The following is a 25,137-nucleotide window of genomic DNA, read 5'->3' as shown; positions in this document are numbered from 1 at the left end:
TTCTCAAAGGCATCCTGAAACTGGAAAGTTCCATCCTGTGGCCTATCTATCTAAGAAATTGCTTCCAGCAGAAGTGAACTACACAATTACAGACAGAGAACTCCTGGCAATCAAGAAAGCATTTCAGGAATGGAGACATTATCTGTTGGGAGCAAGATTCACAGTAACCGTTTTAACCGATCATCGAAATCTTCTGTTTTTGAAATCTGCTCGAACACTATCACCTCGACAACTTAGGTGGTCACTTTTCTTTTCAGAATACGATTTTGTGATAACATTCAAGCCTGGGCGGTTAAACGGTAAAGCGGATGCTTTATCACGACAAGGATATTCGGGAGAAGTTGAAAATCAATTATTACCAGAACCAGTGATTGCAGAAGAAAAATGTATCCTAAGTGCTACACAGGAAGAGAATCAGCTTCTTAAAAAGATTCTAAAGGAATTACCAGAAGATGAAATTCAATCTTGGTTAGCGGAGGATTCTGGAAGACATTTAATTGAAGGATTTCCATGTGTTCATTCTAAAATTTACCTTCCAAGCAAGGAACTGCAAAAGGAAATTATGCAAGAATGTCATGAATCCAAGTTGGTAGGTCACCCTGGAATTCGTAAAACTATTGAACTGATTGAGAGAAAGTTTTGGTGGAAAGAAATGAAAAAAGATATTGAAGACTACGTGAAAACATGTGAAGTCTGTGCTCAAGTAAAGTCAGGAGGAGGAAAACCATCTGGGTTATTAAATCCATTACCAGTACCTCCTAGTCCTTGGTTTACAATCTCTATGGATTATATTGTAGATCTTCCCAAAGATCAAGGTTACACTACAGTATTAGTAGTTGTGGATTTACTAACTAAAGCTGGGCATTTCATTCCCATGAAAGGAGAGGCTTCTGCAAGGAATCTGGCAAAAAGTTTTTTGCAAGAAGTAGTACGATTACATGGTCTACCAACACATATTGTATCAGATCGAGGGTCCCAGTTCATTTCTAAGTTTTGGCGAGCTTTCTGTACAGAGTTGGGAATTGAGGTAAAGCTTTCTTCAGGTTATCACCCACAGACCAACGGCCAAACAGAGCGAGTAAATCAAGAATTGGAAAAATATATTAGAGCTTTTTGGCAAGAAAGAGGAAGTTGGGTAGATCTTCTTTGGCTAGCAGAGTTTAGCTATAACAATTCTGTCAAGGATTCTACTAAGTATTCTCCATTTTTTAGCAACTATGGTTTCCATCCACGATTTTTGAAAGAAGTGTTACCATCTGAGTATTCCAATCCAGAGGTTGAGCAGCGATTGACTTGTATTAGAGATGGTTTAGTGAAAGCTAAAGAAACCTTAGAAAAAAGTAAGCGAAGATTTAAAACATTTGCTGATAAGAAACGTCGTAAAGCACCACATTATCAGGTGGGTCAAAAAGTTTGGTTGTCCACAAAAAACTTACGTTTAAAGGGAAGAACTAAATTTAGTCCGAGATTTATTGGTCCATTTGAAATAGAAAGAATAATAAATCCCGTAGCAATCAAACTGAAATTACCCGCAAGTATCAAAAGTCACCCTACATTTCATGTTAGCTTAGTGAAACCTTGTGTGTCAGGAACTAGATTAGGAAAACCACCACCAGCAGTTTACACAGAGGAAAATGACAAAGAGTTTGAAGTTAAGAAAATCTTAGATTCCAGGATTGTTAGAGGTACCTTACAATATCTTATTGACTGGAAGGGATACGGTCCTGAAGAAAGATCTTGGGAGGATCAAGTAGATGTACATGCCCCTCAATTGATAAAACAATTTCACAAGAGTTTCCCTGCTAAACCAGGCCCTGGGACAGGGCTTTGAAGAGGGGGGTACTGTCAGGACTGACTAGTTTCATAACAGGAAGAGTAACAAGATTAACATTGTGCCTTTAGAGCTGGCTGGGTTAGTTGTGCTTTTAGAACTGGCTGGTTTAGTAACAGGAAGAGTTTGTTCATAGAATTAACATTGTGCTTGCCCAAGTCAAGATGGAGTGAAAGAAACTTACTCTGATTGGTTAAAGAAACAATGATATGTTTGGTTGCCTGATTGGTGGAGAGGACAATGGGTTTGATTCTTGGGAGATGAGCAAGATTCTAAACTGCCTTTCATCCAGAGAAATTCAGTGGCTGGTTGTGTATTAGTTAAGCTCCTTAAGTAAGGCCTTTCCAGAGCTCAGAAAATCTACCAAAGTAAGTATATCGTTTGCTGATCCAATTTGAACAAGAAGTCATCAGGTGGGATCGTTCTTTTAAAGATTTTGAGATTGTCACAGTGAACTTTCATTTTCCTTTATAAGAAAACTTAAAGAGTAAACAAGTTTCAAGTTCATTTGAGAAAAGAGACATTACAGTTAAAGTTATTATAAGGAAAACAAGCTTGAAGATTGTGCGTAGGATTTTAAAGTTGATTAACTGTGTGAAAAGTTCTTCAAGACTGTTTAATGTGTGCGCGAGCTCGCAAGTTGCCGTTTGCGTGTTCTTTTTAAAGTGCGTGTACATTTTTCACGTGAAAGTCGTTTCCTGAGAAAGCGCGTGTAGTTTGCGATAGAGCGCGTGCCAAAAAGAATTGCGCGTGTGAATTTTAGCGCGTGTACATTTTTCACGTGAAAGTCGTTTCCTGAGAAAGCGCGTGTGGTTTGCGATAGAGCGCGTGCCAAAAAGAATTGCGCGTGTGAATTTTAGCGCGTGTACATTTTTCACGTGAAAGTCGTTTCCTGAGAAAGCGCGTGTGGTTTGTGATAGAGCGCGTGCCAAAAAGAATTGCGCGTGTGAATTTTAGCGCGTGTACATTTTTTCACGTGAAAGTCGTTTCAAGAGAAAGCGCGTGTCGGGCTGCGATAGAGCGCGAGTCCATTTTTATCAGCGCGTGTTATTTTTATCGCGTTTACGTATTTTTTCACGCGCGCGGGTTTTTTTAAGATAATCGCGTGTGTATTTTACACGCGAGGACAATTCTTCACGTCTTCTGATTTCACGTGTTTATCGCACACGCTAGTAAAGGAAGAAACTATACGTTCTTTGTGTAAATGTCTAAATAAGGAAAACAATTCACACGCAGAAAGAAGGCAGTATTCCAGGAAGTTAAAGAATATAATTTAAAGTAATCTATGCAAATAGAACTCAATGTTTTCAGAGAAAGACTGCAATTTATGTAAGCATTGAAAACTACATAAGATCAGAAGAACTTTGAAGTAAGAAGAATATCTAATTCTGAAAAGATGTTGCAAAGGCCATCACTTTAGGATTCTAAAGAGACTAGGTTGGCTTGAACTATTTGCACAATACAAGATATATTTACAAGATATTCCACAAAGGTTACTAACCTCTAAGTCTTTTACTGAGGTTTAAGAGGTAAAGAGTTTAGAATTTATTTAGCATAATTTAGAAAAGAAGTTTTCTTATTATATTAGTAACCAGGTGTATTTGTTTATCACAGATACCAGAGCCTACCAGACGGTTGAAGGGCAGCTGTGTCTCCGTTGTTATTTTCTCCAAATTCCCCTTTCCCTTTCTTGGGGTTTTCAGCTCAGCTTATGTTTAAGGGTTGAGAGGTGAACTCCTGGTGAGGGTCTGTGGGGCCAGCATCAGCTCCTGTGGAATTCAGTCAAGCCGGACCCTGACACAGGCTAAAGTTGTATGTTTCTGGTTGATAGAGGGAGTTCAGAAGGATCCCAGAAGGGTGTGATGTGGGCAGGAAGTGGGTGGGAATGGACACAGATTAGCATGGCCATGGGAAGTCAATGGGTGGGTAAATAACCAAACATGCACAGGCTGGGTGTCTCTCCTCACATGTCATCTCCCTCCTACCTGTACTCCAATGCACTAGTTTTGGCTTGTAGGTGGTGTTTAAGGGCCACCTAATAGCCCAAACTAAACAGGCCTTTAGGAGCCTAAGGCTATAAAAATGGGAAATAAATGTCTTTCACGTTCCCAAAAGCAATCTGAGCGACACTCTTGGGGATCTCGTCTTGATCGATTAGTCCAGCTGGGAAGTCTAACCCGAAGGCTTCTTGACTGTGCATAGTAGGAATTTATTTCACTAATGAGACAATAGTAAGCCCTTTAAGCAGGAGGCAAGGAGTGGGTCAAAGTGAGGAATGGGTGAACTACAAGAAGAGCATAAGAGAGACAAACCGAAAGGAGTTTACACACACAGAGGATAGTGATAGGATATCCTGTAAAAAAAAAAAAAAAGAACCCCACAGAAGGCAGGTCTGATCATCCCTACAGGACCTCATCTGGGAACAGCAGGATGGGAGTCAAGGGGATGGTGTATGGGGCTAGAAGAGCCAGGCATTCTGAGGCTTGCCGCTCCACTTTCAGCTCGTAAAGGCTCCAGAGGGGTTGATGGACATAAGATCACCAGCTTGATAACTCTCCTCGTGGGCTGTGAATGTATTTAAGCGCATAGTCAGGTGCCTCTTTTATGTCAGACTGTGTTACGGGAACACTTTATGCACACAACACTTCTTGCTACAATATGGTGAAAAAGCTCACCTATGTGAAAAGGAAATCCATGTTTATGAGGTCCCGCAGAGATTTGTGAAGGTCAGCCAGGTGTACAAGATAGCAAACCGTAGAGTCAATGGGCGTCTAGGGTGATGCATTGAAGCTTTGGCAATCAGTGCATTTAACTCTGGTATTGCAATACAAAGTAGACTCAGCACACATTACTGAGGAGTCAAGCTCCACATATATACCTCTGTGGGTGATGCGCCTCAAGAGGGCAGTACTCCTCACTGAAAAGGGCTGTTTGGGCGAGGTTTCTTAGTAGGTCTTCATTGCATCTAGAACCTGCCAGAAGACCCTCGGTCCAAACCGCCAGGCTCTGGAACATACTTCCCTTCAATATCCAGAGCTTACCCCCTCAGAAAAGCCCCAATGGCTGACCTCTTCCCCGTAACCTCCTACCGACCATCCTGACCCTCCCAACCTCCTCTGGTAGACAACAGACTTATAGGTCAGACCGCAGGTGTTCCCTCAGTGCCTGTAGTTCTTGATGAACCCTTTCCGGTGGCTTTGATGAGCCAGTGTGGCCTAGGTGCAAATAGGTTAGCAGTGTACGCTCTACATGAAGAAAATAAAACCGCTGTTTGGGAGGAGGTTCTGGGGAAGGCTAAAAAGTCAATCAGTCCTAAGAGGGCTGTTTGGGGGCAGTGACAGATGAGCGTTCATTTGAACACAGGTCTTTCAAAGCCCAAGCAGACTGAAACAAGCACTGGCAAAGACAACAGTGTTTGCGTGTGCAAGCCTCGGATAGACATTTTTCAGACACTGCCATAACGGAACTATCTGGCGGTAGGATTGCAAAAGCTGGCAAAGGGCTTCAGTACAAGGGACTATTGTGGCAGTGCCTGGCAAATGCCCATACAAGAATCAAAACTGTAGGCTGGAATCCAATGTGAAGAACAGATGCAAGGGCACACATTGCCTCGAATGTAAATGGCTGGAGGCACACTTGGTTTAGAAATGTTTTTTATACCAGGAGTTTATTTACAGCTTCAATTTACTAATTACTTTCAGAAGACTCCTTAGAATTAATAATGCAGGGAGGGATATTTTGGGAGGGGGGGTTTGAATAGTAGGCATGAATGGCCATAGTGAATTACATGGCCAGTCAAAGTCGTTAATTTCTTCGAATACCATTTCCCCTAATGAGATTTCACTGAATATATTTCCCCAAAAAAGGTAGGGGGATTGGTATATGTGTAATGCATAATAGGTGAGGTGTCGAGTAAGGGTATAGGTTAGGGTAGGGATTTGTGAGTGGGGCTGCGGGGGGGGGGGTCTCCCCACGCATTCAAAAAAATAAAAAGTAGAAAAAGTAAAAAGAAGACTTCGTTTTTGGTGAAATCTCCATTAGAAGAAATATATTAGAAGAAATCACATACATCCGTTAAAGTCGGGGTAAAAACCAAAGCGCCCACTGGCTGAGTCTCCCTGGTCGCATCCTGCGACCTTCCCTCCCTTCCCCTTCCCTTCCCTTCCCTCCCCTTCCCTTCCCTTCCCTCCCCTTCCCATGGCGCTAGTCCCAGTTTATAGGCAGCGCTTACAGCACCACCAACGAATCCAGAGAATTCTAATCTAGTCAGGGCAGTAATCATCGACTTCAAAATAGGGCCTCTTTTTGGCCGGCTCCTGAGGGAGGAAAGTCGGGCTCTGATCAGGATTGTTTTTCAGTACAACACGCTACTGTGTGTTAAACTTGGTTTATGTACTGGCCACCAAGGGTTGCAATACCTTCTTCTCCTTTTCCGAGAGGCTGAGGGTGTCCAGCAAAGAGGTCATGTGATCAGCAATAGCATGGTCCAGCCTATTGGGGCGACGAGGCGGGACCAGCAGATGAGGCGGAGTCCGGTCCTGCTCTGTCGCTTCAACCTGGAGGCAAAAGGAAACGGAGTCATGTTTACACGCAGCGCCTTCTGATGCGCCCCTGCACTGTGGCCCCTACATGGAACGAGGCTAGTGCCGTTTTTAAGGCTTTCATTATTTCAGTGTCCAACTCATTCCTAAAGAGAACTGTGAACAAGGCACACACAGCACCGCATTCTTTTATCTGAATGGATTATAATCTGATGTTATAACAATGTAATGTGCTAATTTCTACCCCTAAAACCATAGAATAATTAGAGATGAACACACTAAAGCGCTATACATTTTAATTTAAAACATTATACACGTATGCATTTAATAGTCGTTTATGCAGGGCTAATGCAATCAGCGTTCACTTTATTGAGTGTGAGTGTGGCAGAAATCAAGAAGCAGGAGGGCGGGGAAGAAGACAGGAAAATGCCAAGGCCAACAGCTGGCAGAGGGAAATGATACATTTTTACAAATAGAAGGGATTGACCCTAAATCTGGAATCAAGGCTGTATATATTGTTTTCTCAAAGTACTAATCCAGATACAAGAACAATTTTCACATTTATTCCATTACAAAGAAACGTTTGGCGTCATGCTAATCCAGGTTTAAAATCACACACAATGCAGGTTTTGATATCTTTCATTGGAATAACCAGAAATACTAAGCAGAGATGGAACAAAGAATTAGCTTTAGAAATACCGAAGACTTCTTCATCGGAAGGTGAATAGTGAAATGAGTTGCAAAGAAGCACACAGTGGACAGTTCATTCTCAAAGCAAAAAGAAAGAGCATTTTCAGTGTAAACTTCAATGGGTGAAGTAATATTATGGACGTAATGAAGGCCCGGGACGGCTGCCTTCTCTAAAGGACCATGACACGTCTGGAAGCATGGAACACACAGCAGACGTCACACACAGAAAAAGACCTCATTTAAGTTGAGTTGCAATTCAGAAAAGACACATTATTTACACTCAATTGTTGAATGCATCATGTTCTCAAAGTTAGCCACAAACAGTCTTAAAGCGGACCCCAGTAATTTCCCAAAATTACTGATGTTCTTTTACAGACATGTTGTAGCGAACGATAAAAAAAATACACAATTGTAAAGCGGATCTGGCACATGGGCCCATTTACCGCAGCATATTTATTTAGGAGAGGTCAAACCCATATAGCCCCAGTTCCACCCTCATGATCCCCCCTCCACTCTCCTACCCCATTCTCCTGTCCCCCTAAGCCCTGTCACAAGACCTACTGCTGTAAAATGCAGTATGTTTCCCTTCTCGCCAATGTGCTCAGTCAGCTGTGGGGAGATGGGAAGCAAGGAGTGCTTTGCAGTCTCTATGTGGTGTCAGGACCATGCAGTGATTTCAATACAGCTAGAAATGTTAATCTTCCGTTAACAATTTGTGTTTATAAATTAACTAATTGTATAAACAGAAATTGGTAAAGGAATATCATGAATCCTCAAATGATGTATTCATTAAAGTGCAGAAATGAGCTCACAGGGCTTCAGTTTAAGACGTGTTTGACGCTTGTGCTATGAATGGGACTGAATGAATAACATTCCTTGTTCATTGTTTGCTGTATTTTCACCATCTCAGAGGTCATTACTATTTTACTAATGTTTATATAAAATAAATATGGAATGTGTATACAAATATGCTAGATGTGAGTCTCTATTGATGTAAAAAACGTTTTGAAAAATTGTGAAAATTGTATTAGGATTAATACTTTTTGACAACACAAGAGGGAAAGGGAATAGACAGAGGGCTGGCCATTAACAAGCGAGAAAACGGGCCCGAGCCTTCAGGAATGACGGGAGGCGATAACGTCTTCATTTGTCATGTGGAAGCTGAAATGACAATGAGTTCCAAAGGGAAGGAGCGTGAGTGGCAAGCCAACGACCTACATATTGTGAGGAATTCGACTATCCGACAGGGAGTGTGTGCTCACCTGGGCTTTGTAGGGGAGGACTGGCCGCGAGGCCCTCCTCACCTACAGCTTTCTCCCCAGGTGAGGACCATGACTCGGTGGGCGCCCCCTCATGCCACCCGGGCCCAGGTGGAGGAGGATTCACCCGCCGACGACATTGCCCACACGTATCCTTTCCTTGCATTTACCAAAATTTAGTTAGGCCTAGAAGCCATCTTGTCCAGCAAACATGGCGTGAGTTCAGCACAATGTAACGAGGCCCCCACCTTTGGAGGGCCTTTCATGCATCTCTGCCGCCTCAGCAGCCCTGGCAGATCCGCTGCGAGCGCGTTCCCATGAGAAAGTCGGAGATGAGCTAAACCCGAGATGCCAACACGGCAACATTCTATCAGTTACAATGTAATATTGCACCCCGTATGACCCAGACCGCGAGGCCGGGGTAACGGGGAAAAAAGCTGAAGCATCACTATCTGAAGAAGGTAGAAAACAATTCAAGTATTGGTATTAATGAACTACCTCTGTTTAAAATGTGAATAAACTATAAAAATGTAACGTTATATGATATCCCTCCAGGTCTGGACTAGTGCTGCTATAACCACGGAGAAAGATGTTGACCAAACGTGTAACCTCTATCTGTAAAAGTGTTTTTTCAATATTATGTAGAAACTTGAACTCATATATGTTTTCTGAATCACCCAAAGCGGCGAGCATCAATCTCTGTAGGCCATAACCTAGATATCCCTCGTATAACGTCTAATGTACATACAATACGCACACAATGTAGTGAATATAATGTTAGGTAATGAAAAGGTACTGGAACCGACTGTATTAAAGAAATGTGTAACGAAATTGAAATATATATGTGTGTCTAAATAACGTCAAAATAAGGCAGAACAGTATAAAACTTCTGCATTCACTGATCAGCAACGCACGAGGAAAATACCTTTGTGGATATATGCAAGGCCATTCCCTCTCCCACCCTACCTAGCCTGCCAGATAAAAAAAGCTAAGACTTGTGCCGCGCTCCCTCACCTCCCGCAACCAAGCTGGCATTACTTCAGAGAGTCAGAGGCCCCGGCGCCGCAACCAAGGCCACAGCCCGCCACCTGTGTTATTTACAGCACGGTAATAAACCCACGTTTGAACCCACTGATCTACCAGCACCCTCTCATAAATCCCCCAAACCCCCCTAGACCCCCCAAGAATCCTGACCCCGTGCAAGGACGATCCCCATCATTGGGACAAGACACAGAGACCCATCCATATAATAACTTCTAACGCAGCAGACAGACATGTATCATTCGGCCCAGGCCCCAGAGCCCCGTCCCGCGACCTAAAATACCGGTCAATAGGACACAGGTAAATCTCACCCCAACCGACAACCACCAGACCTCTCACGAGGTGCATTCCTCATGTGTTGCGTTTATTTTATAAGATAAGCTGCTGAGCGATTTATTAATGAACTTAAATGTCGTTTTCTGAATAACTGCAGTGTGCATGGCCTAGGGCAAATGAGACAGGAAAGGTATTCGTCATTGTCACAGGCTGCCCCAGCATACCAACACCGCACGGATGACCTCAAGCCGGCCTGCCAGGCCCAACCCAACCCACGAGGCTGACCAGTGACGTCGTCATGCCAAGACCAACCACGCTGCAGCAACACCTATAGTTAGTCGACGCCACCCAATCCCAATTAACTTGTGCCCCCTATAGTGTTTAGGTGTTGATGACGTTTTTTGTATTAGAAATACGCCTGTCTTTGCTATTGTCAGACAGAGCGCTCTCGTAGGTTGCAGAGTTCTTTGCATGCCTTATTTTTGGATAAACTCCCACTTACGCTCACCCGCACTCTGTCTTGGCCTTATTCCCACTACGGGAGAGTCCCTTATTGTCTCTCATTGCGGGGAGGATCGTGCTGAAATTGGGGGCGCTTCCTTTCAGTGGTGACCCCGATAGCGTGATATCTCCAAACTATTTTTCCTAACTCCTTCTTAACGACCCCCTTGTGGCACGAGAATCTCCGGTCGAGAAGGGATACGCACGGTGAGCCGTCTCCGGGAGGCCGCCCGCCAACGGCGACCGGCACAATAAGAAGTGCGCACTCAATGAGAAAGGGTACGGGATCCCGATTGGAAAAAAATCCCCTTTGAGTGCCGCTCGCCGGAGCCAGGGGCTGACCGTTGAGTTACCGGTGACGCCGCCTGGACGGACCCAGTTTCGGAGAGTATCGGTTCAAGACGGGCACGTGAGTACCGAGTGCGAGTGATCGTCAAGGGGAAGAGAAGGGGAATTGGGAATAGAAGAACGGGGAAAGGTAGAGGAGGAGAATTGCGGAGGTCTACTAAAGACGGGTCTTGAAACTTTCTTTATTCTTTCTTTGCATATGGCCATTAGGAGTAAGAAATAAGTGACGTGGTAGAAGTGACGGAAACCTAGCTCCGAAAGGGGGTGGAAGGCGGCGCCGCATAGTGCTATCTAGACTAGTACTGGGAATATATGAAGAAGTCAGAAATAAGTTATTGGTGTCTAGCAAAAGGAGACACCGGGAATATTTTTTAGTAATTGTGCTCTCTCTCTATTTCTTTTTTTCCATTTCCACGGGGTAGGGGGTGAAAATGAGAAGGGTATAAAGTAGTTAGACTTGTAGAAAAAAAAAAAAAAAAGTAGAACATCTTAAAAAGTGGGGACTCAGTAGTGGCACGTACAGACGTGAACACAGTAACCTTAGCAGGAAAACAGGGACAGCTGGCTAGGGAGGAAAGGGAGGAAAAAGACAAAAGTGTGAGTGGAAAGCATTGTGAAGGGTGCGCGCACCGTACGAGTGTTGGAGACGAACGAGTGGCCGCGAGGTGGTGCCAGAGAGTGTGGCCATAACCAGTACTTGATCGATTGCAAGTGAGATCACATAAGAGTGCCTGGGAATGGGAAGGAGATGAGATATGGTGAGTGAGAAGAGATTTGCACAGTGAATAACAGTGGGTGATAATTTTGAGAGGTCCGCTCTTGTCTGTGCCATAAAGGTATACATACGCATATCTACACCTAATCAAAAGTAACGAAGGTGAACGCGGTAGTGCTAGCGATTTAGAGGATGGGGGCTGAAACTCCCTTGTCACACATTTGTAAGAGCTTGCCGGGATATGCTGAACGCATAAATAAATATCATGATCAGTGGTTAACAGAATTGAAAGGGGAGGGGTTGCCCCAGATTTGGCCAGAAGGAGGGTCTTTTGACAAAAGCGTTCTTGATATGGTATGTACATGTATTCGCCTCAAGTATAAGGGGAAACAATGGCAGAATAGGAAGGAGATATTAGATCTCTGGAGATTGTTTGAGGAAGTACCCCCACCCAAAGCTCCAGCACCGAATATTGATTTACCTTCCACCACAGATAACCCACTAATGATCCCGCGAGAGGAAAAGGAACAGCTAAGTACAGAACAACCTGCGGAGGTGATTATGTTGTACCCAATATTACCTAAACCAGCCCCTGCAGCAGGATATAGCGACCCGATTTATGTGCCTCCCCCGTCGACCAGCACACCACAGAGACCAACTGCACCCCCACCATACGAAAACACCAGAGAGCGCGCCCAGGGAGGCACACAGAGGGTGGATATAGAGAAGTTAACGAGTGACTTAGAGTCGAGGCTTACAGTGGCGAGGGATGAACTCTCAAGAATAAAAGACATATGTGAACGCACAGCATGCGCCCCTACACAATCTGGACGCACGTCTAGAGCGTCGAGCGAAAATAGACAAATTGAGGAGGGATGGAAAAAGGGGGAAATACTGTTCAGAATTGAGGAAGAACCGACAAGAATAATAGAAGTGGGGACAGCAGAAGGAAGCATTGGTGATGTCTCACGAGAAAGAGGGATCAGAGAGGATTTGTTATGTGATGTCAGAGGAGGGGTGGATGAGAGTGATAGATTGAGCATGGCAGTAGGAGGAGAAAGCGAGGAGCTAGATGGTGCATGTTCACTGGGGACTATAGAAGATGAATGGATGGGACGACTAAGAAATAGGGTGGGGAAGATGGCGTCATTGGAGTCAGCAGTGACTAAGGAAAAGGAAGCTGCAACGGCAAAAGGGAAATTACAACTCCCATTACTCCACAGAGGGGGCAGGAGGCCAAACTATATACCGTGGGCTCAGATGGATAAGGCTAATTTAATGAAATTACTGCCTCAGCTGTCAGGAGGGGCAAGCAAGTGGATATATGCATTTGAGAAACATACCGCTGGTATACCGCTGGCAGTAGGCGATGTGAAGAGCCTACTAGTATCCGCAGTAGGGGATCAGGCAGACAGAGTATGGGCTAAAGCGGGTTTTCCAGCTGTAACTTTAGAGTGTGATCGCCATGATGGGGCTTCCTTTAACACTGTGCGAGCAAGGGTGTGGGACGCACTGCGGGAAACCTTCCCAGATACCCCTGATTTGCAGTCAGTAATGCAATGTACCATGAATGACGGGGAGGACGCTATGGATTACATTCTCCGGGTGCAGGAGATGTGGAGAGCGGAAACGGGTACGCCCTGGCACCAATCCACATCTCTATTTTATTTCATCATTAAGAGAGGGCTCCCAAAGGAAGTGCAAAAGGCACTCGATAAAATAGCAGGCGTTGAGGCAAAAGGCTGGCCAGAGATCCAAAGCATAATAGTACACCATTGTAAACGGATCAAAGAAAGAGAGAGGGAAGTAGCACAGAAAAGGTTGGCGGACGAGGCAAAGTTGGTGCAATCAAAATTGGTGAAGGTCGCAGCAGCGGTAGCGGGACTCCCACTCATGAGGGAGGGAGAGGAAGGAGAGGAGGGGCAAATAGCAATACAAGGAAGAATAGCAGCGAATTGGGCAGGACAAGGGCAACGACAGTGGACAGAGCAGGAGCAGAACGGAGGTCCAACGTGGCAAGAGTGGGCCCCAAGAGGGGGAAGAGGTGGGTACAGGGGTCGAAGGGGAGGACAAGGGTATGGAGGAATGGGAGGAAATGGGTGGCAGGGTCCCAGAGGTCCACAGGGGAGCTGTTGGAATTGTGGGAGATGGGGGCACTACTCAAGAGAATGCAGGAGCAGACAAAACAACGGTTTCCAAGAGACAGAACAGTACGGACACCCCCATCCAGGAAGCCCCTACGGCCTCCCCATGGGACAATACCAGCAACCAGACAATGTAGTACAAAGGAGTAACGCACAACTACACGGACATCAGTACCGAACACAAAACTTCCCACAGAATAATGACAATGTGCACTACACGCCTGGTAACACTTTCGCCACAGTAGCTAATGGGGCACCCGCCCCCGCACCTTACAGTGGAGTGTCAGTAGTTTCGGGGAACATTTTCGATCAGGGGGGGGCAATGAGACACCCCGCATAGGACAGCCCACAGAGAGCACTTGCGTGTCCAGTACTATCTACGACCCACAATGCATCAGAGGAACCATTGATAGGAGCGCAGATAGGAGACAAGCAATTCATATTCATGGTGGATTCGGGAGCGGAGAAATCATGCATTAGAGAAGGCCGGTTCCTGTTATCTAATAGAACGTTAGAGACGCAGGGGTTCTCTGGGGCTGTAATTGAAGTTCCTTACACAGAGGTATTGGATGTGACAGTAGGGGGTAAAACAGTGAAAGCACCCTTACTGTACTATGAAAACTCTCCCATCAACTTACTGGGGAGAGATCTCCTAAGCAAACTAAATATGACAATATCGTTCACAGGGAGCGGCATCGTATGTTCGACGCCAGGCATATGCCCCCTCCGCATATTAGCAGTAATACACGGCCACACAATCATGAACGAGATCAGAGGGGTACCAAGGAATGAGGAGATGTTTGTTGAAGGTATGAGAACATTGGCTCTCATAGTACCAGAACTAAAAAGGGTGGAGTGGAGGATCCCAGCAGAATTCCTTTTTCGTCCCATAGCAAGCCCTGACACTGCTCTTGGGTCAGTACTATCGTTGGATTTGCATGCAGTACATGTATCAACAAACAGAATATGTGTGATTGGTATTGACATGGACGGATGCGAGTGGCGGACGGTATTGTGTACAAATGCAAATATCCCGCTGAGAGAGCTCTCGGACGAGGAGCTATTTTCTGACACTGAGGGAGATGGTGAAATAGTGATGGAACTAGCAATGCCCTGCGATATTGTAGTTACAGCCAGAAAAGTTAAAGTTGAATTAATGGCGGTAGTAGGAGCACCGCACACATTTTTTGATGAGGACATGAGTTCAGTACCCACTAACTTATGGACAAATGGCCCCCACGATGTAGGGTTGCTGCATGAAGTTCAGCCTGTGGTGATAAAATTAAAACAGGGAGCAATACTACCCCGGGTGAAACAATACCCACTGTCGCGAGAAGCAGAAGAAGGGATCAGAGAGACAATAGATGCACTGCTAGCACAGGGTATAATAGTGCCCTCAAACTCCCCATGCAACACATGCATTTACCCAATCAAAAAGGCGAAGGGGGGTTCATGGAGGATGATACAAGATTTACGCCCACTGAACGATGTGGTAATGAAGGAGTTCCCTTTAGTCCCGAACCCGGCGACTATACTGTGCAACATTCCAAAAGCAGCATCACACTTCACAGTAATTGACTTAAAAAATGCATTTTTCTCGATTCCCTTAGCAGCAGAGAGCAGGTACTTGACAGCATTTACATTGGGAGGAAGGAGGTTCGAACACTGCAGACTACCACAAGGATATTGCGAGAGCCCAAGCATATTTAACAGGGTACTACATGAAGATCTGGGGAATTTGTCTGTAGAAAGCACAGTGATTCAGTACGTTGATGATTTATTGGTTTGTGCACAGGCTGAGGAAGAGTGCAGAAAGGACTCGATAACACTCCTGACATTATTGGCCAATAAAGGGTACAAGGTGGACAAGGGGAAGTTACAATACTGTCTGACAGAGGTCCTATACTTGGGTCAGCTGATATCAAAGGATGGCAAGCGAATTATACCAGACAGGGCACAGGCGATTAGAACAATTGGGGAGCCCAAAACAGTAAAAGAGATGCAGAAATTTCTGGGTATGTGTAACTATTGCCGAGCATGGATATTGGACTACGCGGCGTACACACGGCCCTTGTTACAGGCACTGAAAGAAGCACAACAAGAACACAAACACATAGAATGGACAGAGGAGATGAACACAGCATTTAACTCACTAAAAGAGCTGATATCAAGCGCTCCAGTACTAGCAAATCCAGATTATGGGCGCGAATTTTTCTTATTTTCACACTGCAAAGGAACACTGATGACAGCAGTACTGACACAGAAAACATCTTTAGGGCACAAACCACTTGCTTACTATAGCGGCACCCTAGACGCAGTAATGCAAGGTCATTTCGCGTGCGAGCAATCCCTAGCTGCAGCCGCGTTCGCGATTGAAAAAAGTGCCACGATAGTGATGGGCTGCCCGGTGACACTGTTTGTGGAACACTCACTTTTTGCAATATTAGAGCGAACAAAGAGCACATTAACAACACAACGCGCCACAGCATATGAGATAATATTGTCCAGCGCTAACATCCATATAGTAAGATGTAAAACAGTGAACCCAGCCACATTCATCACAGAGGCATGCACCGTAGAGGACATGCAAAACCACAACTGCGCCACGTACACAGGTGACGAAAGTAAGGATCAAGTGATTTTTGAAAATGCCCTGACCGAGGGTGAGGTGTATTTTGTGGACGGGTCAGCATCAATAGACATGGAGACAGGAGAAAAGCATGTGGGTATGGCAGTGGTACGATTAGAGGAAGATGAATATGAGATACTAGTACAACACCGCCTCCCATCACACTATTCAGCGCAAGCAGCAGAACTAATAGCGCTAATAGAAGCATTGCATGCCGCCAAGGGGTGCGCAGTGACCATATATACAGACTCAGCATACATGACAACAACAGTTCACGGTGGGTTGGCCCGGTGGGGGCGGAGAGGGTTTCGGCGAGCAGACGGAACGCCAGTTCAGCATGCAGAATTATTGAAAGAACTGATTGAGGCCCTGCAAGACCCCACGGCAGTGGCCATCGTAAAATGTCAAGCTCATACCACAAATACAGATTTTATATCTTTGGGGAACGCGGCAGCAGACGCCGCTGCCAAAGCAGCTTCATATTTACAAAAAGGTGAAATTGGAGAGTACATGTTGCACCACACAGCAAGCCAAGAGGTCCCCACAGGATACAACATGATGTCCACACAGGAGATAATAGAGCTGCAAGAGGGAGCTAGTGTAGAGGAAAAATTGCTGTGGACTAAGAGAGGATGCAGCAAATCACCAACTGATTTATTGTGGCGACAAGAGAGTTCAGGAAAAGTGGTAATGCCAATTACGCTGTTAGAAATAGCATTTCAACAACTACACTTTCCCGCACACAACACAAAGAAACACATAATGGCAGAGATACAAGAAGATTGGTTTGCACCTTGCCTCCAGGAACACGTCACGAGGTTAGCTCTAGAATGCACGACATGCCAAATTTACAACTCAGGTATGACATTGCGCACACTAAGGGGTACGATACCAAAACCAAGTGGCCCATTCAGAGAGCTCCACATTGATTATGTAGACATGGGAGAAAGGTGTAACGGGGCTCGATACATGATTGTGGTTGTATGTCCATTTTCGAGGTGGGTGGAGGCAGGCCCATGTGCCCGCCCTGACGCGAAGGGCGCCGCGAAGTTCCTAGTGCGGGAAGTGTTTCCGCGCTGGGGAATTTGCGACGTTATTCGCTCAGATAACGGGACGCATTTTGTTAATGAACTATTTAAAGAAGTGACTACATTATTGGGAATACAGCACAAATTATGCTCGATTTATCATCCTCAAAGCAATGGCGTCGTGGAAAAGATAAACGGGCTGTTAAAAAGCAGATTATCAAAACTTTGTTTTTCCCTTAAAAAGACTTGGATGTACTGCCTGCCTTTGGCCTTGTTTGAACTGCGAAACCAGCCAAGTAAGGACCACCATTTGTCCCCGCACGAGATCGTCACGGGAAGAAGAATGCACACAGCGCATTCGCCTCTCCGTGAGCGTTCTGATGCACACAGAAGCGCAGCTATATTGGGGGAGGAGTTCACGGAATACCTGCGAAAACTGACACGGGCAGCGCGCGTAATTGCAAAGCAACTAGCCCCCCCCTCTACAAGAGAGGAGGGGAACGCGACTGAACCAGACAAATTGCCTGAAAAACCACTACAGCTAATGCCTGGTGACCTTATATATGTCAGAAGTTTTGTGCGGAGGTGGAATGCACCACGTTTCCATGGCCCCTATGAAGTAGTGTTTTGCACGCCCACAGCAGTAAAGGTGAAGGGCCTGCGATATTGGGTGCATTTGACAGACGTACGTAAAGCTTACAGCGCTGCGGAGAGTGAGGTGCAGGACGAGGCACAGGCAACAGCGGACGATGAAGTTGTGCGGAATGAATGATTGGAATTTTGTGTGCATTATGAGATGAACAGTGAACACAATTGGCGCGCAACAAATGTCCTGGACTAAACATTTACATATGTATATGTAAATTTTCTTTTTTATTACAATTTTTGAAAGTTTTGCGTGGGGTTTTTATTTTCCTGTGTTCTTTAAGATGTTTTTTTTATTGTTGTTGTTTTTAAACTGTCATTTCTCCTTAGTATTTATATATATATATATATATTAAGTAAAGTACGAATAATGATGATTGAAAGGCTACCTTGTCTGTCAACACACCCCCTCCCTCATCCAATTCTATATTTTATCAACGAAACGTTACAACGTGGAAATGTTTACATGCTGTACTTAATGAACTCTTGTGTCTCAAACAGGATTTATCATGGCATCGAATGGGCAGCCTGCAACTAATAGATATGTTAGATTTAGAGAAATGTTAGTGGCTAGATTGACATATTCATTTGAATGTGGTTTATCAGTGTGTGCTATTGTGTTCTTCATCTCAATGTTTTGTCTAGTATTACACTGGGTTATAGCGTTCATCTCTACCGAGATGAACGAGGGGGGAGGGGGGAACAACACCACCCTTGCCCCTGGAACGAAAATAATTCCGACTGTAGGTATCAAAGAAGGTGATTTCTTGGTCTGGGATGGATCACACTTTGTGTGGGGATACTATACTACACCACCCACTGCTGTCCTGTCACAATCGAGAACCAGAAATGTAAATAATGACACAATGTCCCAACCCGAAACATATAACAACCGCACGATCCTTCCCGCCCCAATTCCAAACAACGATCTCTTGTTTATTAAGGGGGATGGAAAAGTGATTATGATGACAGAACACAAGTCCCTATATGAAGAATTAGAAAAGGGGGGTGGGGAGGAGGAAGGGGGGCCTGGTTTTTCACCTACTATAACGAAAAAGTACAGAAGAAGGGAGAAAAGTAGGCGGAGAAGAGAGACTGGTGGACAGGGGTATGATGAGTATTATGGGCTAGGGTTAGACAAAATGGAAGACCCACGACACCCTCACCAAGCAAATAAATGGTATGCAGATATGAGCACAACAGCCAAACAGACAACCAATGAAAGCTGCTATGTCTGCTCGCTTATCCCCCATGCATCAGGCACACCTAAAGTGTTGTTGCCACGAGAATTGCCCATTGTGGATGCCCAATGTCTCCTTCATCTCACGCTGTGTAGAATAAAGAACACTTTTCAAGCACACGATGTCTCTTTCAGAATGCTACAGAACAACAAAACGTGCTATTCACAAGCGTCTGGAGTGATCTGTCTTAAAGAACCTTTCTTTGCAATACAAGGGACACTGTTTTCCGAAAACAAATGGAAAGACGAAGAAGTACTGTGTAAGGCAGAAGCACTGAAAGGTGTCCAACCGGACAAGTTGCGGTGGATGGAAAAAACGTGCTTGCCAATATGGAAAGAACACGTCCCTAAACTAACATGGGTAACAGCGATGGAGAAACCCTTCAAGCTACAAAGTGAAATACAAAACGAACTATGTTTCAAGGGAGAAGGAAAAATGGCAATGGGAACGAATAAGAACTGTAACAAAACTCTCACCATCCCAGATATGAAAAAAGGAACAGCAGCACTAATGGACACATACTGGGTATGCGGAAACAAGGCGTACTTGCACCTTCCCCAATCATGGAGTGGTAGCTGCTCAATGGCCACTTTGCATTCAACACTAATGGTGATTCCAGAAAGCCACATTGACAGAAGTAACATGATGAAAGGAGGCTTGAACCAGGATGTAGCTTCTCCAACTACACAAGCGCACCTTTATGTCCTGTCCTCCGGAGGGAAAGGAGAAGAGCTCTCACGGAACAAGCGAGCCTCGAACTACATATCGCAAGCATCATCTGATTTATTGGCACAGATCCCAGACAGGTATCGCCTGTTCAGCTCCGTGGAAACATTCTTTGCCTCGTTAGTATCAAGTGTCCAAGCAAGAGCAAATGCAAAATGGCTCCAGATCACACGGTGGGAACTGATCCAGTTGGCCAATGACACTGAAGAAGGGTTCAACATAATAAAGGTGGAACTACGAGCTCTGCGACTAATGACCATGCAGAACAGGTATGTTCTAGACCTGTTAACAGCGATCGATGGAGGTGTTTGCCGAAAAATAGGAAGTGCGTGCTGCACGTTCGTACCTTCCGAAGACGCAGAAAACGGGTCCCTGTCCCACGTTATTGAAGCAGTACATAACCTGGGCGAGAAGATGAAAATGGAAGGTGGAGCTGAGGATAGCTCGTGGTTCGACAATATCTTCTCTTGGGTTCCCTCATGGCTTGGAGTGACAATGAAGTTCCTGATACCAATAGTGGTGATCGTCCTTGTGATGTTCTGCCTGTGCCAGGTGGGCCTCCGATGTTGTGCTAACGCAGTTCCTAACGGTGCAATGATGATGGTGACAATGGGCAACTCTGGTGGTACAATTAAGGCAACACAAGAAGTACATGTGCAGACAGGAACAGATAACACCCCCAGGTACCAGTTAGTGCCTATGTGCCGTGATAAGTTCATAGTAGATAAACTATGGCACACCACTATCAAAGAACCACGAGACGTAGAACTGGAATGGTATGAGGAGGTCTGGGTAGATCTGGAAGAAACTGGCGACTGTATATATTTAACATGTACACCAGACGAGTATGCTAGGAGAGGTGAGAGTTTAAGGGGGGTGTGCAGAGCATGGATGCCTATAAAAGGAACCCCTGCATGGGATGACGCAGTGATAGAGGAACAAGAATGTAGAAGATTGGAAGAGCTAAAGAATTCGTTACTTTAGTAACGAAAGGGGGGAAATGTAGGGGAGGACTGGCCGCGAGGCCCTCCTCACCTACAGCTTTCTCCCCAGGTGAGGACCATGACTCGGTGGGCGCCCCCTCATGCCACCCGGGCCCAGGTGGAGGAGGATTCACCCGCCGACGACATTGCCCACACGTATCCTTTCCTTGCATTTACCAAAATTTAGTTAGGCCTAGACGCCATCTTGTCTAGCAAACATGGCGTGAGTTCAGCACACTGTAACGAGGCCCCCACCTTTGGAGGGCCTTTCATGCATCTCTGCCGCCTCAGCAGCCCTGGCAGATCCGCTGCGAGCGCGTTCCCATGAGAAAGTCGGAGATGAGCTAAACCCGAGATGCCAACACGGCAACATTCTATCAGTTACAATGTACTATTGCACCCCGTATGACCCAGACCGCGAGGCCGGGGTAACGGGGAAAAAAGCTGAAGCATCACTATCTGAAGAAGGTAGAAAACAATTCAAGTATTGGTATTAATGAACTACCTCTGTTTAAAATGTGAATAAACTATAAAAATGTAACGTTATATGATATCCCTCCAGGTCTGGACTAGTGCTGCTATAACCACGGAGAAAGATGTTGACCAAACGTGTAACCTCTATCTGTAAAAGTGTTTTTTCAATAGTATGAAGAAACTTGAACTCATATATGTTTTCTGAATCACCCAAAGCGGCAAGCATCAATCTCTGTAGGCCATAACCTAGATATCCCTCGTATAACGTCTAATGTACATACAATACGCACACAATGTAGTGAATATAATGTTAGGTAATGAAAAGGTACTGGAACCGACTGTATTAAAGAAATGTGTAACGAAATTGAAATATATATGTGTGTCTAAATAACGTCAAAATAAGGCAGAACAGTATAAAACTTCTGCATTCACTGATCAGCAACGCACGAGGAAAATACCTTTGTGGATATATGCAAGGCCATTCCCTCTCCCACCCTACCTAGCCTGCCAGATAAAAAAAGCTAAGACTTGTGCCGCGCTCCCTCACCTCCCCCAACCAAGCTGGCGTTACTTCAGAGAGTCAGAGGCCCCGGCGCCGCAACCAAGGCCACAGCCCGCCACCTGTGTTATTTACAGCACGGTAATAAACCCACGTTTGAACCCACTGATCTACCAGCACCCTCTCATAAATCCCCCAAACCCCCCTAGACCCCCCAAGAATCCTGACCCCGTGCAAGGACGATCCCCATCATTGGGACAAGACACAGAGACCCATCCATATAATAACTTCTAACGCAGCAGACAGACATGTATCATTCGGCCCAGGCCCCAGAGCCCCGTCCCGCGACCTAAAATACCGGTCAATAGGACACAGGTAAATCTCACCCCAACCGACAACCACCAGACCTCTCACGAGGTGCATTCCTCATGTGTTGCGTTTATTTTATAAGATAAGCTGCTGAGCGATTTATTAATGAACTTAAATGTCGTTTTCTGAATAACTGCAGTGTGCATGGCCTAGGGCAAATGAGACAGGAAAGGTATTCGTCATTGTCACAGGCTGCCCCAGCATACCAACACCGCACGGATGACCTCAAGCCGGCCTGCCAGGCCCAACCCAACCCACGAGGCTGACCAGTGACGTCGTCATGCCAAGACCAACCACGCTGCAGCAACACCTATAGTTAGTCGACGCCACCCAATCCCAATTAACTTGTGCCCCCTATAGTGTTTAGGTGTTGATGACGTTTTTTGTATTAGAAATACGCCTGTCTTTGCTATTGTCAGACAGAGCGCTCTCGTAGGTTGCAGAGTTCTTTGCATGCCTTATTTTTGGATAAACTCCCACTTACGCTCACCCGCACTCTGTCTTGGCCTTATTCCCACTACGGGAGAGTCCCTTATTGTCTCTCATTGCGGGGAGGATCGTGCTGAAATTGGGGGCGCTTCCTTTCAGCTTCTTGATTTTTTTAAAAATGAAAATGAATGATGGGAGATAAACCTCCGAAAATGTGTGAGGCCATTTTGCACACACTTCCCCCTGCTCATCACATGAAACGCATAGTCACGTGTACTCTGGGAGGACCCAGCCTCCGCTGTTATGTTCAGCTGGAATGTGACAGCCACGGGTGTCATGAATCCTCGCTACCGCCCCCTTTGGACCTCTTTGTCCATTCAACAGTGTACCAGAACGTGCCCCACACCCTCCCAACATGGTGGGCACCGCTCCTTGATAAACGGTATAGTTTCTAGTCAGCCTAGATAAGCGCCCCGCCCCTGCGGATCGGTGCATGTCAATGCACTCACAATTCCTTACTCGAGTGTTGTTCCTTGCGCTCGCTCCTAGGATTGTGCCTTCTTTGCTCTCCATGGCGGAGTCTGTGTCTTCACGGCCCTCCTTCCAGTACTACTCTTGTGGTTGCCCTCGGACCACTTACCTCCACCCAGGACTCCCAGAGCATATCGGACATCGATTGCGGCTGCGACTCACTACTTCCGCGGCTCTCCTTCCAGAACTACTCTTGCGGTTGCACGCGGGCCGCTTACCTCCACCCAGGACTCCCGGAACATATCGGACATCGACTGCGGCTGCGACTCACTACTTCTGCGGTCCTCCATACGGGACTGCTCTTACGGTTGCCCTCGAACCGCTTACCTCCAACCAGGAATTCCGGAACCTTCCAGACATTGACAGTGTGGCGTCCGAAGAAGCCCATCCTTACCTCCACGAAACCCGCACCTGCAAGAAACGCGGGCAGCCAGAACCATCAAGAAAGAAACTTTCGAAGCCGAAACAGGTGAGCCCTCAATCAAGTCGTGACAACGGGTACATCAAAGAATCACAAGAAGAGGGAAGGCAAAACCTTCCTCCGGCCATGGGCAGCCTAATTAAAATATCAAAGGCTCCATGGATCTGTCCTGTTCTATTGTATAAGTTCTGTGTGGTGGCGGCGCATACTGATGAGTCAATTGAAGCAGGCCTGCGAATAGGCCTGGTCACAGAACTTATCAATGGGATCGAAAACTAACACCTCTTTGATATGCAATGTGTCACCTTGAAGCAAGTTCCCACCCCTCTGTACGAAGGGCAGTGAATGCCATGTCTGGGACAACTGGTGACAGTAAGCAAACTCCTTTTTAGAGGGACGAAGTATGTGATTTAAGGGAGACAGGAAGTCTGCTCTCGTCACAAACTTCAGGGGAGACCTGCGCTTTGATCAAGAGTCACAGAGGGCTCAGTTAACCAGAGAGACACTTTGATCTACGACAGACAGGAAGATGGGTGGGACTTAGGAGTACATGATGTCACCCCAACCTTTCCAATTGCAAAGCACTCTAGTCCTGACCACACGCATAACACAAGACTGTTTGTGTGGACCCCGGATTAGTTCTTTAAGGTAGGCTTAGCCTGCACCAATCACTGGGGCCCATTTGGCTTTAAAAGAGGGCTGAGCCCCTTACTTAGCAGATCATCAGCATTGGACCCTGGCTGAAGGTACAGTCTACCTTACCGCTTCTGCCAGTGAAGGAAGGCCAGGATTTCCAAGAGGGAAGCAGGATCCCTCCCCTAAACATCTCCCAGGGAACAGAGGGAGATGCTGGACTCGGAGGACCTGTCCAGCAGCCCCAGAACGGGTACTCAGCCAGCATACAATGTGCCCTGCTAGGTTCTGCCAGCAAGCTTCCTAAGTGGGAAGTTCCAGGGAGTCTCCGAACAAAGGACAAGGCTGCTGCCTGCAAACACTCTCCTCAGCTATGGGTCGTCCACCTTAAAGGACGACACAAGCCCTGGGAAGAAGCTAGGAGGAGTGCCACAACAAGCATCAACCTACGTCCATATTTTAAGGACATTTATCGAGGCAGTCGAGCCCTCGAACTGCGACCGGCTACACCACTGACTGTTGTCACACTGCAGTCACTAAAGCCATCCGAGACGCCTCGACCAGCATCCCAGATCCGCCAACCAGCACAGAGACGATTCTTGACCCTGAGCCGCTGTGTAGGCCAGCCTGCAGCCATTCGTCTAGCCTTGCATCCCGAAATGCCTGCTGCCCGATACCCTCAGCTGTCTCCCGTCTTAAACTCTGTCGCAGGAGCTCCAAAGCGTCCTGGAACCGACTTGACGCTGTCGAGCATCAATATCATCTCAAGCACCAGGTACATTGTGGTTCTGTCCCCCTAGTCCTTCTTCAAAGGCCCCTAGTGACATTTACAACCTCTTGCTCCCTTGGTTCTGAAACCAAATAACCTTGAACAGTTAAGACCGATTGCTTTACTGACTACCCTCCTGTCAGTATCCAGAGTGCATCCCTTTCCTTCATGGAACTGTCTGTCCTCTGTGTTCCTTTACAGGGCAGGCTGTATTTTGTAGAGTGCTAGAGCTGCCTGTTGTAATAATAATAAAGTAGATATATTTATACAACCTTGACTGGACAGGCCCTTTTATCACTGGGTATTTTCGCTGTTTTGCAACTAACCAACGATAGATGACCTTGCAGAGATAAGCCTACTGTTCCGTCCGCGTTACCAAAATTGGACAAGGAGGTTTATAATTGACTTGTGTTC

The 25,137-nt window shown here is 46.0% G+C and overlaps 1 protein-coding gene across 3 annotated transcripts in view; it reads right to left on the bottom strand.

Moving 5' to 3' along the window:
- The window catches only part of SPAG17 (sperm associated antigen 17), a 1,712,709-nt gene that overhangs the window by 1,116,813 nt on the left and 570,759 nt on the right, over positions 1-25,137 (bottom strand). For all 3 annotated transcript variants that reach the window (XM_069635754.1, XM_069635756.1, XM_069635755.1), the window contains exon 11: positions 6,250-6,387. In XM_069635754.1, the coding sequence (XP_069491855.1) occupies positions 6,250-6,387 (138 nt within the window). The remainder of the gene's footprint in view (positions 1-6,249; positions 6,388-25,137) is intronic.

This window comes from Ambystoma mexicanum, chromosome 7p (assembly GCF_040938575.1).
Source record: "Ambystoma mexicanum isolate Mex_15411 chromosome 7p, UKY_AmexF1_1, whole genome shotgun sequence".
NCBI lineage: Eukaryota > Metazoa > Chordata > Amphibia > Caudata > Ambystomatidae > Ambystoma > Ambystoma mexicanum.
The sequence above is the reverse complement of the archived record's forward strand: the minus strand, read 5'-3'. Positions and strand labels throughout refer to the sequence as shown.